This window comes from Mesoplodon bidens (assembly GCF_964165515.1).
Source record: "Mesoplodon bidens genome assembly, chromosome: 14".
Taxonomy (NCBI): domain Eukaryota; kingdom Metazoa; phylum Chordata; class Mammalia; order Artiodactyla; family Ziphiidae; genus Mesoplodon; species Mesoplodon bidens.
In genome coordinates this window covers 78,029,333-78,045,089 of record NC_138170.1, presented here as the reverse complement: position 1 = coordinate 78,045,089, position 15,757 = coordinate 78,029,333, and the positions used below count along the sequence as shown (strand labels likewise).

At 36.2% G+C, this 15,757-nt stretch overlaps 1 protein-coding gene across 2 annotated transcripts in view; it reads right to left on the bottom strand.

The window, feature by feature from the left end:
• Positions 1–15,757, bottom strand: part of NBAS (NBAS subunit of NRZ tethering complex) — a 342,685-nt gene that overhangs the window by 170,362 nt on the left and 156,566 nt on the right. For both annotated transcript variants that reach the window (XM_081254071.1, XM_081254070.1), the window contains 5 exons: positions 13,880–13,942; positions 11,895–12,017; positions 7,010–7,112; positions 3,350–3,579; positions 588–700 (listed from right to left, as the gene is read on the bottom strand). In XM_081254071.1, coding sequence (XP_081110197.1) covers positions 588–700; positions 3,350–3,579; positions 7,010–7,112; positions 11,895–12,017; positions 13,880–13,942 — 632 coding nt within the window. The remainder of the gene's footprint in view (positions 1–587; positions 701–3,349; positions 3,580–7,009; positions 7,113–11,894; positions 12,018–13,879; positions 13,943–15,757) is intronic.

Sequence of the window (15,757 nt, the reverse complement as noted above, 5' to 3'; positions counted from 1 at the left end):
CCCACTTCATTTAGGGGAATGAGGTCCGGGATTGAAAATCTACCTCCTTCTTGTCAGGTAAGGTTCAGGACACTGGGAGACGCCCACTGTCCTGATAGGACAGGTGACTGTGTAACAGCAGGATTGTTTGAGTTGGTACTAACCTGACTTCTACCTTTAGGTAAAAGAACTTGAGCAATGTTAACAAATTGCTAGTAATTTAATTCTAAACAACAACTTCCTGTCATTCCGGCTGTTTAAAAAAAAAATCTGTTTAATTAAAGAATATTCTACAGTAAGCATAAAAACAAATAAACTATTATCATTTATAGCTAATTCTAAATCTATGCAACTGAAGCAAATAAATAAATTGCAATCCAAAACTGATGTAAACCTGAAACTCTCATCCATATTCCCCACTTTCTTTTTTTGTTTCTATCCAATAGCCTCACTGCTATACTGTTATTGAGAAATGGGGCAGAGGGAAGAATCTATTGCTAATGGACTAAATGACCGAAAGTAGTCTTTAGTTAAAAACCTAAAAAGGAACACGAGTGAACTAATGCAAAATAAGTTAATAGTAGTGCAACACTAAATAGAAAACTCACCTTGCAAAGGCAGAATCTTTACCCCAAATTCTTCGAGGCACCCCAGGGCTTGGATGAGGTCTAGCTCCTCTTGAATGGCAGCGGGTCTATCTGTTATCAGCTGTAAGCAGCACCTAGGAGAAATTCATTTTTAAAAAGGAAAAGTAACATATGTTCAGCTAAGTTGCCTTTCTATGATCAACAACATAGAGATCCAACACATTTATCAAAAACCAACTTCCTTCCAGGTATTCTGCTAGAGGCTTTCTGATATCTTATTTAATCCTCACAGCAAGCCTGTGAGACAGGCAAATATCACCATCTGCTTTTTAAGGAAGCCAAAATTGAAGCTCAGAGGTGAAGCAATTTGCGCGGGGTTATGCTGATAGTGCGTAAGGTATCACAGTATAAAGCAAGACACGTTAGCTCTGGGTTTAGTGCTCTGGTCACTGTTGACTCAAAAGATAATGATCATGTAAAAAGGATTTAAAAAAACAGAAGGAATACAGTTAATTTCCAGTTATTCTTTTATGGAAAACAGAAATGTCTTGATTCGGTCACAATTTTGTCTCTCAAAGGAAAAGGAATAACCTAAGAAACTGCACAAGAGACATTTTTCTGATCAGAAACAATCAGTTGGTGATGTAGTACTGAGATAGAAAGTGATTTGATAATCTACAAATTTGTGATACCTATGGAGTATTTTAAGCAAATTTTTTTAAATTCAGAGAAAGTATACTTAATAAATATTGTAGATAACAATAAACCTATTTTCTGAAAGGTGCACGGAGAGGAACAGTGGGGCATGAGACTAGAAAGACAGGTAGACATCAGGCCATGAAGAGCTAACAATGCTAAAATCATGGACCATGACATAAAAATATCTAGGCCCCAGGATCTACCTACATGACCAAGCGACAGATATAGGCCTAGCTTGCTCTTGCAAGATTTGGGGATTTAAGTCAGATGAGCACTAACACATACTTACTACTGGTTCAAGGATAAACAGTATACAACCTATTTGTGGCACCTACCAAAATTCTAACTGCACTTTGAACCCAGGAATCCCAGTTCTAGGAATTTATACTACAGATAGGCTCTCACATGCCCAGACATAATTATGGATGTTCACTACCACAGTCTTTTTAAAATAAAATACACTAAATCAGGAACTAATTAAATAAATTGTATAAAAGTCAAACAATGGAATAGTCTACAACCATCAAAAAGGAATGAAACAAACCTATATGTATTCACATGGAAAAACCCACAATATAGATCGTTAAGTGAATAAAACAAGACACAGAAAGATAGGTACAAGTAGTAGACACTTATTTTTGATTTAAGAAAGAAGGGGGTAACTTTTAATAAGATATTCCGGAAGGATACACAGGAAAGTGATTAAAAATATAACTGAGGGATAAAGTTAGAGGAACTTGAATGAGGAGAAAGACATCTTCCATATCTATCCTTTGTGTATTTTTAAATATCGTATCTTGTGGATGTACTGCTTCCTCAATTTAAAAAAAACTAGTAAATAAATAGTAATTTAATCAATAAGAATGGATGGGCTATTTTCTATTTCAAATACATCTGGGCTCACAGGTCTCAATCAGTTTGGTGCCACATTATACACATACGACATCTTTTAAAAATTAAGGTGTGTCCTTGTAGGAGAAAAGGGGATGGATGAAAGGCAAATACTGCAAGTATTGTGTAGTTTCAAAAATGATCTCTAGGAGCATCTGTCAAAAAGATTTAGGTCAAACACAACTCCCAGTTGTTCTATTTGATATTTTCATCATCTGAAATAGAAATACTATCCCTTGGGAGAGAAGGAAAAAATTTACTAACTATTTTAAACAACTTTGTCAAGTTCAATAACATGGTTTGAGAAAACATGATTCTTTCTGTGGTAAGTTATCACTGGGGGTAAAAAGTTACCTTTAAGTTTTGCTAGAGTTGAAACAACTACCAGTTATTTGAGGGGAAAAGTAACTGTAAATAACTACCACAATCTTTACATCAAAATAAATTCCAAATGGGCCTAAAATTTCCATGCAAAAATAAAACCACCAAAGTAGTAAAATAACAATACGAAAAACTATTTTAATGGTCTTGGGGATTAAAGGTCTTTCAAAGGATAACACAAAAGACAGAAAAAAGAATAACAACCGAATTTTTTAAAAATTCAAAACAGCCATTTGAAAGATAAACTGTATATTATTAAAACTTGGCAACACAGTTTAACCATTAAGAGAGGCAAAGGGCACGTGTCCCATATGCAAAAAAAGCTCCTAAGAATCAATAGTAAAAAGAGGAATACAAATTTTCCTGTACAACAGGCTAAGAGAGGAACAGAATTCAGAGTCCAGAAATTTCCACCTGGAAGGGACTTTTGAGCTTTATCATCTAATCAGAGCGGAAGCCATGTAAAGCATATAGACACGACCTAATGTGTTGAAATTTTCCAGAACTTGAATTTGCTGGCTACCACTTGAATCTCTTCCAATAGTAGAAAAGTATAACCTTATAGATAATCATCTAGAATGACTGTGGGAAAGTGTGCTAGAGAAAAAGGGTCACAAGAAAGTTGATGAATACTTATGATGTAATTAAGTTTTCATTCTATATTCAAGCAATAAATAATGGTGCCCCATATAGTAGAGGCAATCTGTACTTGTGATAACATATTTTGTGAGGTAGAGAATAAAACCAACAATGAAGTTTGTATATTCTGACTTCCCCCCCTCCCTCTTACGGGGAATACAGAGTTCCTCTACCTGGCCAGATCCATGCAGCTGTCAGTGAGGTTGGTAGAAGAATTGAAGTACTCTCTGCTGGCAGCCAAAACCAAGTCAATACTTTTTTCATAACTGACCCTGTACTGGGTTTTTCCTTTATGGGCTACACTAGTTGGTGGATTTATTGAACAAGCACTGCAGTGCATCATCTGCCCAGCCAGGTGGATATTTTCAAGGCGACTGGAACACAGAAGGCTCTCTGTAAATATCTGGGAAAAAGAAGAAACTGGAATTAGTGCTTAAAGAAGGAGTACTCAGTTCTTGACACAATGGAGGCTCTGATATCCAAGTGAAATAAATTTTAAAAATTACATCCGTCCTACAGGTAGAGGTTGCACAATATTTATGAATGTACTAAATGACAATGAAGCACACTTTAAAATGGTTAGTATTATGTTATGTGAGTGTCAGCGCACCTCAATAAAAAAAATCCCCCTTTTAGGAAGAAGAAATAATTTAAATGAACAAACCAATGGTAAGCATAATATTTTAATGTGTTACAACAAATACTTGAGTAAAATATCCAAAGTTCATACTTATTAAAAACAGGATCCATTAGACATACTGTCACACACTCTGCTTAAAGTATTTATAACATTTCAATTTTTTAAAAGAAAATCTTTGAATACGATACACATAATTAAGGATTGTTTAAAGCATCTGAAGTCAGTCTCATAAACTAAACACCCAAGCTACAAATGTTCTACTTACACCTAGTCACTAGAATTACAATACACCACATAACATTTTTTTCTAATCTGCAATTTAAAAACTATTTAAATAAAACAAAAGCCTCTGATGGAAGGCAGTTATGCAAATGTCACTGTAGTTTACAAGGCAACTAATAGCATCAATTAACATAAAATTTATTCTATAATTGAGATTATCTACTTACTCCAAAAAAGTCCTATTAAAGAGCTCCCTTTAAACCCACACTAATAGCGTCAATATATAAGTAGAACAAGAACTTCCGCCAAAAATGTTCTTTCCTATCATGCCACTGTTGGATGAGGATAACACAGAAAAAGAAGCAAGAGATAAAAAGCAGATTTCATGGAGAAGCAAGAGTTTCCTTACAATTAGGAAGGCTACCCAATTTTCATAGGACCCCCTTATTTTCACTTGTTTCTAGGCTTCTGGAGAAGACATTTTTAGACAGGCCTTTCCTAAAATGACTGATAAGGATAAAATTACTAATACCTACGAGAGATTTGCTATAAAATCCATATTGTGACAGAAAGCAAATTATCAGTGAGTAACCCTAATCGCTTATAGGACAGGTGAAAATGGCTTGCTCCACGTGACCAAAATGACTTAGATGTAACAATTTCTCTATTCCTTTGGTTTATTCAGGTAAGCCATAAAGAGTCAATGCCCAATACTGAAAAATAAAATTCACACACTCTAATATTTTAAAGGTTTTGCTGAAATGAACAATATAGATTTCTGCTCTACAGGCTGTATAGAAATCTTGCACCTTATCAAAATTATGCCAATGAGATTTAAAATTATTTTCCAATGACAGCAAAACCTAATACAATGGCCACAGGTCAGTAAGACAATATAGCCTAATTTAAACATCACTAAAATATTTTAAAATGTAAGTTTGCCAAATCTGTATTATCATCTAGAATCGGTTCAGGACAGTTATAATATGCTTTCAAATGTTTTCTCAAAGGAGAAAGACTAACGGCGTGAAGTCATTAAAATATCAAAGCCTAATACAAAGGTTAAGATATAACTAAAACAATTTACTACGTCAAGTTGTTATGACAGACTACTCTACACAGGAGCGAGTTCAAGTGTAATACTTACTGCTAATTTTTCAATCAGTATCAGAAAATACCAGGAAATAACGCTACTCCCACTTTAAAAACACTACTTCTAGCAGTGTTACTAATGACAGTAAGATTTTGGACCCCATGTGCATATAGATTATTTTCTCCTGAAACTGAATTTCAGGTTTTGCTTTAGATACAAAGGTGAAGTTACTGGCAGCTGTACATGGTCTGAGAGTGTAATCATCAATATAAACTTTACACTCATCAAGCACATAAAAACCTGAAGTTCAAATATAAAACCATTCGTTTCTCAACAGTCTATATTAGCGCTCTTCTGTTAAAACTACCTTAAATTAAAATACCAACCAATTTCACAAAACAGAGACCTATTTTATAACTCTCATTTTATCAACGGGTTATGCTTCGTGACGTCAGAGCAGAGCAACACAAGAAATATTCTACACGATTTTGATCTGGCTTGTTTGATAGGCAAATTCAAATGGGAACCCTCTTTTATTTTTTTTTTTTTTTTTTTTTTTTTTTTGCGTTACATGGGCCTCTCACTGTTGTGGCCTCTCCCGTTGCGGAGCACAGACTCCGGACGCACAGGCCCAACAGCCATGGCTCACGGGCCCAGCTGCTCCGCGGCATGTGGGATCTTCCCAGACCGGGGCACGAACCCGCGTCCCCTGCATCGGCAGGCGGACTCCCAACCACTGCGCCACCAGGGAAGCCCCAAGGGAACCCTCTTTTAAACTGTATCTCATTAAAGATGGGTTAGCTGGATCATTTTTCCATACAAAGCATGAGTAATTTGGTGGTAATACACATACCTTCCAAAATAAGGATTAAATTCTCCTAAGTTACACTCCTAGTCAACTCACCATCCTTAAGTATCCTTTATGTTCCAGACACTATAATATGCCCTGGGGAAGCTGAGGATGAACATGATATGATAATGCCTACCTAGGAGCTAATGACCAAAGGGAAGAAACACACACAGAAACAAACAAGTCATCGCATTCGAAAGAAAGGCTGTAATAGAGACAAGTTATATTAAAGGGCAAAGGAAGGCATCCTAGAGGGCATGATTAGTGAGCTGAATTCTAAAAGTTATCAGCAATTTTCAAATTATAAAAGAGGAACATATTCCAGGCAAAGGGAATAATGTGTACAAAGTCACAGAAACAGGAAACAGCATCATGAGTGGAGGAATTCATGACAGATTTGGCACCACTGGAGCACAGGGCACATGGCGGGGAGTGTCAGAGGCGAGAATGGACAGGGTGGCTGGAATCTGCCGTGGCTTTCTATGCCAGGCTAAGGAATACGGTTACTTTCTAACTGTAGATACAGTATCTTATCTATTTTATTTAGCAGCGCATTTTAAGAAGGGGAGTGTCATGAAAAGGTCTGTTTTAGAAGAATACTCTCTTCCGTGTAAATGAGGAAGAGATATGGAAGTAGGGAAACAAGTTTGGAGGATTTGGAGGATTACAACAATTTAGCAGAGATGAAGAGAGGACAGATTTGACAGACTTTTCTCAGGCACATGAAGCAAATTTTAGTGACAATCAAAACTATGGAAGAGAGAGGATCCAAGTACGATTCGGAGTTTTCCAGATGAGAATTAACTCACTAAATAAATGGTGTTGCAATGAACAAAGAAGATAAGAAGTTATGTATGAAAGCGCTCAAGCTCTAAAGCACCACTCAATTACCAGCTATTGAATATTATTCAATAATTCAATCCTATTACTTACAGTGAAGCTTATGGTCATCATCTTGTGTCCAATCAATAAAATGTAACAATCAAAATTACAAAATTAAAAGGAAATATTTACATATGTAGAGTTACCTCATAGCAAGCATCAGAGTCTAGACAGGTGTAAACATTCTGCTGCATAGTTAACATGTCTTGCAGCAACATTCTCCAATGAGACTCACTGACAGGAGGCTGCCTGGGGGTAAAAAAGAAAATAATTCATGAAATTGCTCTCTTCAATTGGTCAAACGTAAAAAGAAATTGGTACCACTATTCTATACGCCACACAGCTCCCAGATGATCAAGAGAAATAGATCTCATTTGAATTTCCAGGAAAAAAACTTTGATTAAAGATAGAGAGGGAAGGGCTTCCCTGGTGGCGCAGTGGTTGAGAGTCCGCCTGCCGATGCAGGGGACATGGGTTCGCACCCCGGTCCGGGAGGATCCCACGTGCTGCGGAGCAGCTGGGCCCGTGAGCCATGGCCGCTGAGCCTGCGCGTCCGGAGCCTGTGCTCTGCAACGGGACAGGCCACAGCAGTGAGAGGCCCGCGTACCGCAAAAAAAAAAACAAAAAAAACAAAAAACGATAGAGGGAAAAGTTAGGCAGCGACGCATCAATGCCAGAGATGTTGCCAGAGTTGCCTCTGCCGTAGGCTGCCTAGACACAAAACGGATAATGGCAAAGATAAACAAGCTATGAGTTTCTAAGGTAAAGTAAAGCACATGGTAAAGTAAGATAAAGCAGCTGTGATATAGCAGAAAAAGCACTTGGAGACAGGAGAATGAGTTTCAAATTCCATCTTCATCACTCTGCAGTCACCAGCAGGGTATGTTCTTAACTTCAACCACACATGCAGACCCAGAGGGCAACAGAGGCCACACCTGGCATGAGTCTGGAGTCGGGGAGCACAGCTGGACAGCTGGACAGCCCCAGTGGTTCCTCTCAGTGGGACTCCTTGCGGCAGTCCACAGAGCCTGGGATAGAGCACCACGGGGGTTCTCTCCCATCCAGGCGACAGCCCAGGTGCCAGCCCAGGTACGACAAGCCCTGTACGGTAGCTGCAGTTCCTATCTGGCTTAGGAAGAAGCTCCATTCCCCACAAAAGTCAGTACGTTATTGGAGTATAATTGCTTTACAATGGTGTGTTAGTTTCTGCTTTATAACAAAGTGAATCAGCTACACATATACATATGTCCCCATATCTCTTCCCTCTTGCGTCTCCCTCCTCCCACCCTCCCTATCCCACCCCTCTAGGTGGTCACAAGGCACCGAGCTGATACCTTTTGTAATAATTCCACAGGCATAGTTTTCAGGGTCCCCTCAAGAATAAGCCAGTGACCACACATGGGAAAGCCAAAGCTTCAAGCCCCTACCAGATTTTCTAGTTCATTTACACAGTTCCTCTAGGAGCAATTTACCAATCAGAGATGAAGTAGTGATGCCTACACTATCTAGTTGATCAAATACCATTTCATGTTAGTATCCAGACTTACAGAGTTAGAGAATCGGTGGTTCAGATTCTCCTGCAACAGGGGAAACGGTGTTGTTAACAATGTCACAGAGAGTCACATATTAGCTGTGTGACTATATTTAACATTCCTGAATTTCAGCTTTCTCACTTAAAGAGAATCTCAAAGAATGATAAGGAAGGGATGAGTTTAATTTTGAAAAAACACAGACAATGAAACAAGGTTTTTCCTGAGTATAAAAACAAGCTCAGTTACCTGTATGGATTTGAATACATTTCTTAATTTCTTTGAGCTTCAGTTTCCTTTTTTGTATATTATGATAATTAACTTAAACTAGAATGTATGAAAAGACACTCCCCATATTTTTCTGGTACAAAGTAGTATTCAACAAGTGTGAATGGATGAATCTGGAAGTCACAAACACATCTGTTTGTTTTTCTGTAGTCACATACACAACCACTAATATTGTCTAGTAGGAGGGAGAATGTGCTGTAATTCTCTCTACCTCTCTCAAAAGTTCATCTTTGTTGAATATATGTGAGTTTGGAATCATCATTTATGTTTATTTTCTAGTCTGGAAGTTCTACATAATCATGAATCTCATTGTTTGAAAAGGGTAGGTTTTGTTTTGTTTTCTGTTTGTCAAATACCAAATGGGTGTTCCTTTTCCACGCATCATTGTCTTTCTTATGCATTAAAAACAGGGCAAATAGACTGTGTTTAATAGTATTGCTATGGAAAAATTATGCATTTGGGATCTTTCCTGCAAAAATTCTAATCTTCAGGAATTTTTTTCACCTAAAATTAGTAATAACCATATGCTTCATTTGCTTATAGTATTTTCTATTTGCTACACAAAATGAACAATTATTTATATCTGATATGTATTAAAGCTTAAGAGAATACATTTTTTTTTGCAGCATACAAATACACAAAACAAACTGATATATTTGCAAGTCTTCAAGGATAATCCCTGAAGTGTTTCCATTAGTTAGACCTTGGTATGTGAACTCTTTGGGCGGGCTTCAAAGAATTAAAGGACTCTTTCAAATTTGGCTCGCAGGCAGAAAAGTAGCAAAATGTTTGAAAAAGTGAGTGTCCATCTTGCACCAGCTTCATAAAATCAGACCTGGGCACTGTCTAGCTGAATTCAAGTTTTCGCAGCCCAGCTGTTCTTCTAGAAGCCAGCAACACTGGGACAGATGGTATTAATGTTTTCTCACACATGGCTAGCCTTAAGTACAGGTTCTAATTAAAATAAATTATAAGACATTATCTCCAAAGGTCTTTTTAGAATACATGCAGTAAATAAGAACCAAGAGAAGAAACTGGAGGCACTATACAAGAGGTGTGCAAACTGACAGGGAAATACCTGAATACAAACATGATGTATTAGTTACAGCTTTAGAATGGAGGTGTATTTTCCAGCGAGAAATAGTATTGCACTCAAGATAGTAAAACCTGATTTGTGACAGTCAGTGAAATCTGCCACCATTTAGAATATGCATAAGAAAGTTCGATAGGTGCTGAAGGCCAAGCTGTAGTAGCATATATGAGATAATTAAGATTCATTTCAAGTTGACTACCTTGAAAAAAGAGGCCGTACTCTCTTACATATTCACAGTAAGTAGAATGCCATAAGTAGAAATTAACTGCAAGGACTTTAGAAGCATTTGAGGGATTCAGTGGAAAGACAGCAGGTAATCTAGCAGCAACAGTGAGGCTTTCTTACTGAAGAGTAGGTTCTTGACTAGAGCCAACATGATGGGAAATATTGACCCATCGTTTATAGCTGTAAAGAAAGTTTAAGACTTAAATTGTCAAAACCTCCTAAATTATTTATTTAATAATTACTGAGAGAGGGCCAATGATATGTAAGGTTCCAAATTAGATGTTTGGTGACTGTAACACTTGCCTTAGATAAGCTTATGATTTTGAAGGGAACATAAGGCACATAAATCAATAACTATAGTTAACTGTTGAAAGAGACAGAGATAAAGAGAGAATTTTAAGACTTCCTGTATATCTACAATAATTTTAAGAATTACTATAAATCTATAATAATTAATACAGGATGGTTATTAGAGGAATGATAGACAAACAGATCAATGGATCAAAATAAAGAACCCCAAAATAGGCCCCCGTAATATGGAAAACTGATATTCAACAAAGATGCAAATGCAATTCAGTACAGAAAGGACAGTCTTTTCAACAAATAATGCTGCAATATTCAGATATTAAAAAAAAAATCTATACCTGAACAATAAACAAAAATGAACTTTCAAAATGGGCCATGAAACTGATTATAAAATGTAAAACTAAAAATTTTACTAAAAATGGCAGGAGGAAATCTTTGTGCCAAAAGTTTCTTAACATGACATCAAAAGCACAATCAACAAAGAACAAATTGATAAACTGGACCTCATCAAAATTTATAAAGTATGCCCTTCAAAAGACACAGGTATGAGAATGAAAAGATAAGGCATAGATAGGAGAAAATCTTTGCAAAGCATATATCTAATAAAGGACTTATATCCTGAATGTATAAGAAAACTCTCAAAATCAGTAAAGAACACAAAAACCCAATATTTAAAATGATCTAAGAAGATACACTGATGTCAAATAATCACATAAGAAGATGCTCAACATTATTACTCACTGGAGAAGGCAATTAAAACCAAAATTAGATACCACAACATACCTATGAAAATCACTAAACTTTAAAAGGCTGACCACAGCAAGTACTGACAAGCATGTGGAGCAACTGGAACGCTCCTAAAAGACTGATTAAAAAATAAAATGGTACAAATGCTTTGGAAGACAGTTTGGCAGCTTTTTGAAAAGTTAACCGTCCACCTACCATATGATCATGCCATTCCACTCTCATGGATTTATCCAAGAGCAATGAAAGTGCATGTCCATACAAAGGCTTGTACATGAATATTCATAGCAGCTATATTTGTAAAAGCCAAGACTCAAAATAAACCAATGTCCATCAACAAGTGAATAGATAAACAAAGTGCAATAAATCCATCAGTGGAATACTAGTCAACAAATAAAATGGAATAAACTACTGATCCATGATGCAACATGGATGAATCACAAAATACTTATGCTGAGTGAAAGAAGCCAAACAAACAAACAAACAAAGTGCATACTGTTATGACTCCATTTACATAAAATTCTAGGAAACGCAAAGTACGATACAGAGACAGAAAATAGATCAGCGATAGCCTGGGGAGGGGACGGGGGTGTAATGAGGAGAAGCAGAAGGAGGGAGGGGATTATAACTGAGCAAGAGAAAGCTTTTAGGGGTGATGGATACATTCGTTATTTTGACGAAGTGATGGCTTCATGGGTATATACATGTATCAAAACTTATCATATTCTACACTTTAAATATGTGCAATTTATTGTTGGGCAATGATAACCCAATGAAGTCAGAAAAAGAAAAAAAGTAGTACTTTTTCTTAATCACATACAATTATCAATTAATTTTATTACTCACTTACGACCGGTGTGCCTGGTCAATCTAACCATCAGCTTGTGTGCCTCTTCTGAGCTAGACTGAGTATTTTTAACATATGAAATTGGTTTCTCAAGTCCATGTTTCTCCAAAATCTCTGACACACTGTAAGTGAAAAGAAAAATTTTAAAATAAGTCTTATAACCAAACACAAAAGCTCTAAGAATCTTAAACACATAAGTAGCACTTAGGTGTTAAAAGTATTTTTAAAAAAAGTAGCATAAAGAATGACCAAATTTTACACATTACATTAATTCTCAGCAAAAAAAAGTTAATAATTGTATATCAAATCTTATTTCCCCTACTGACTTTTATTACAATATACTTGGGATAAGTTAACATTTTTTTAAAAGCCTGACATATCCTTATCTCAAAATCTTTTTTTTACTATTTTCCCGTACTGTAAAAGCATCAAGTCAGCAAAATAAGCCAAATCTATAATTGTAATACCCAGCTTTAACTCTTAACAACCTTAGTGAGTATTCTGTTATAGGCAAGGCTGCTAGAAAAGCAATAAGCAAAGAATTTTAGGATTGGAAAACCACAGAAACCCCATAAGGTTCAATCTCCCTCAAGAATCCATTCTCTAAACAAATAAGATTTCTGTTCTCATATGGATCTTCTTGACATATCCTATTCCATAATTATCAGAATTGTATATACACCTTTTCTGCCTCACCAAATCTCACATTTATGAATTAACCACTACTGGGCTTAAAGAGAGGTTGGACAAAATTCAGTAACTCTTCATAAAGATAAATGCCATGGGTCACGTCACCTGACATTATATACATTAAAACATTTATCAACTATTAATGGCCATGAGGTGGAACTGGAAAAAAAAGTTCTTCTTTTAAAAGGTTAGTAAATTAAGGTGAACAGTGAAGACCTGGGTATCATCCAGAAACCTAAAGGGTGTTACTGTTTCCTTGAGATATTGAGAGCATAATTTGACTATCAAGACAACCCATGGTTACACACAGGAACGTATGGTGAAACAAATGATGTGTATTATGAAATAATTTTTTATGAAATGCATTATGTTTATTATACTGTATTTCCTTGAGAAAGCTCTTTTCAAGTTCATTAGGGAGAAAAAGGAAACCATGCAGATTTGTAAGGAATGAATCTATACTGACTTAACCCATTAAGCTTTGTTCAAACTATGCTCAATTTTTCAGGGAGGCTGGGGAGAAGAGAGGGACATCGAATTAGTAGGTTCCCAAATTCTTATACTTTACATATTACCACTATCAAGTGATGTTATTACCTATAATTTCTATAATTATATATTGGAAGAACAAAGTTTACTAGTCCTAAAATTTCATTTTTAATGCAAATATTTAAAAATTACACACAAGCACATTATATATACATATAAAAATGAACACTAGTAAACAATATTAAACTTCCTGAATAGCAAATTAGAAATTTTCAGTCTCCAAAAGAGACAGTTTAATGCTTCATTTTCACAGTAAAGAATATTGTTAGAGTCACTAATATAACCCAGATAGTCAGTCAAATGTAGTATACCCCAAAAAGGAAAGTTAGGGGTTATAATAAACATTGTTTGCTGATGGATGTAATAACTGCTGAAGGAACTAATATTTCTTATTTACCTACTATGTGTGAGGTACTTTAAATGCTTTATCTAGTATCAATTTCACATCCCATGAGGTAGACATTATAGCTAAGAAAACCCTAGGCTCAAAGATCACACAGCTTAGTAAGTTACAACACCTAGATTTGAACACAGTTCTACTAGTCTTCAAAGTCCATGTTCTCATTACTGTAGCATTCTGCTAAAATAAGCTAGTATTATATTCATTATTAAGAAAATTCACTCTTAAGAGAGTCAAACAAATATTAGGTCAAACTGGTAATGATCACTAGGCATATTTAAGGTAACATTTCTTGGACAGACCTCCTTAATCAGCATAGAACCAAAAGATCGTCATTTTCCTCACCTGAGAATGTGTTCCAGTTGGTCTACCATGTCATGAAGAGCTGTGGTTACCTCTGTCTTCTGACTAAAGGATTAAGAGAAAAGAATTAAAATTAGGTTTTAGTAGTAACTTTTTACTTGAAATACTAAACTCACTTAAGTTTAAAAAAAAAAAAAGTGAAGTTTCCCTTGTACTTAATATATGACAGTATCACCCTGTCCAGATAAAAGGTCAGTCTTATCTCCTATACTCATTCAGCATCTTTCATGACTCAAAAGAGATTAAGATAAAAAAATACTGGAATATAACAATATTCTCTGTTACAGATTAGTGAGATATGGGCAATTATTTTCCTAAGAACTTTTAGTTCAGTTCTGCCAAAAGCAAAAAAGAATTATATATCAGTTGTAGTCTTTCTTTAAAGAAGTGGTAAATGATAAAGCCATCATTTATTTCTCTTCTTTTAACCAATAAAACAGATTAGGAACCATGGCCCTGCACGCTGGCTTTCTCCTAGTCCTATCTATCCCACCTGTGACTCCCCTAGGACTTCTCCATTAGGATTCCATATACTCAGGGGACTTCTCCCATGTCATCATTCACTCCGCCTCCACTGCAATATTTTAAAACGAAAGAGAAGTACACAGCCATCATACAGATAATTCCTACCGGGAGTGGAGATAACAAGCACTTTTCCTTTTTCCTTTCTCAGGAAAAAAGTAGACGGGGCACTAGGAGAAACATTACCATGAAAAAGATCATAAACTAATAAAAACGTGGCTGATAGGATAGATTTAGCATGGCACAACGCACGTACGGGCGCAAGGGATTTGGTAGAAAGGTTAAGCAACTGCTATAAAAGCCCTCTGCCACCCTCTGCAACTCTGTGTCCCAATCTTGGAGGGACGACTCTCAACTGAGAACCACTGTACCTGACACTCTCAGGTGCCTTCCAACCAATGATTCAACTGAATTCCAGCAATTCTTATGATTTCATAAGAAAGCTAAATAAAAATCTTTATCTCGACTCGGAAAATTAAAAATGACCTAATTGAACACAAAAGTCTCACTCACTATTTTTAAAACTATCAATCTGTCCTGGTCTAAATCTATGTGGCAATTATTTCATGCAATTTACAAAGATTATACTATCTTTTTAAACCAAGTTTCAGGCCTTGGACTAGAGTGATAAATTAGGGTATATTCCACTTAAAGTCCTTCAAAAAAAAAAAGAAAAGATCATTCATTGGAGATAACTTAAATTAACATACTCATTCAGAAACAATATTTTTTAAATTATCATTTTGTAACTCTACAATAAACATTTGTCACTGATTTTCAGAATATAGTGTTCTTCCTCTGTGAACTGACATATACAAACATAATGACTAAAGATTTTTTTCAGCCAGATGAAATGTGCTGCCTAGGTAAGATGTACAAAAATTTAATTTCCTAAATAGTGAAAAAATACACAGTTAACCATTTGGTAAATACCAACCATTTAACCACTAAAAATAACAACTGATCACTAGGAGAACGTGAATTGACGAAGTTGGCGTGAGGAGGAAAGAGAACCAGAGGAAGTATTTTGAAGGCCTATATTTTAATACTAGGCTAATTTATAATTGAAAATTATTTAGAAAATTATAATTATGAAATACAATCATTAAGAAATAAATGGAGGGCTTCCCTGGTGGCGCAGTGGTTGAGAGTCCGCCTGCCGATGCAGGGGACACGGGTTCGTGCCCCGATCCTGGAAGATCCCACGTGCCGCGGAGCGGCTGGGCCCGCGAGCCATGGCCGCGGAGCCTGTGTGTCCGGAGCCTGTGCTCCGCAACGAGAGAGGCCACAGCAGTGAGAGGCCCGCGTACAGCAAAAAAAAAAAAAAGAAAGAAAGAA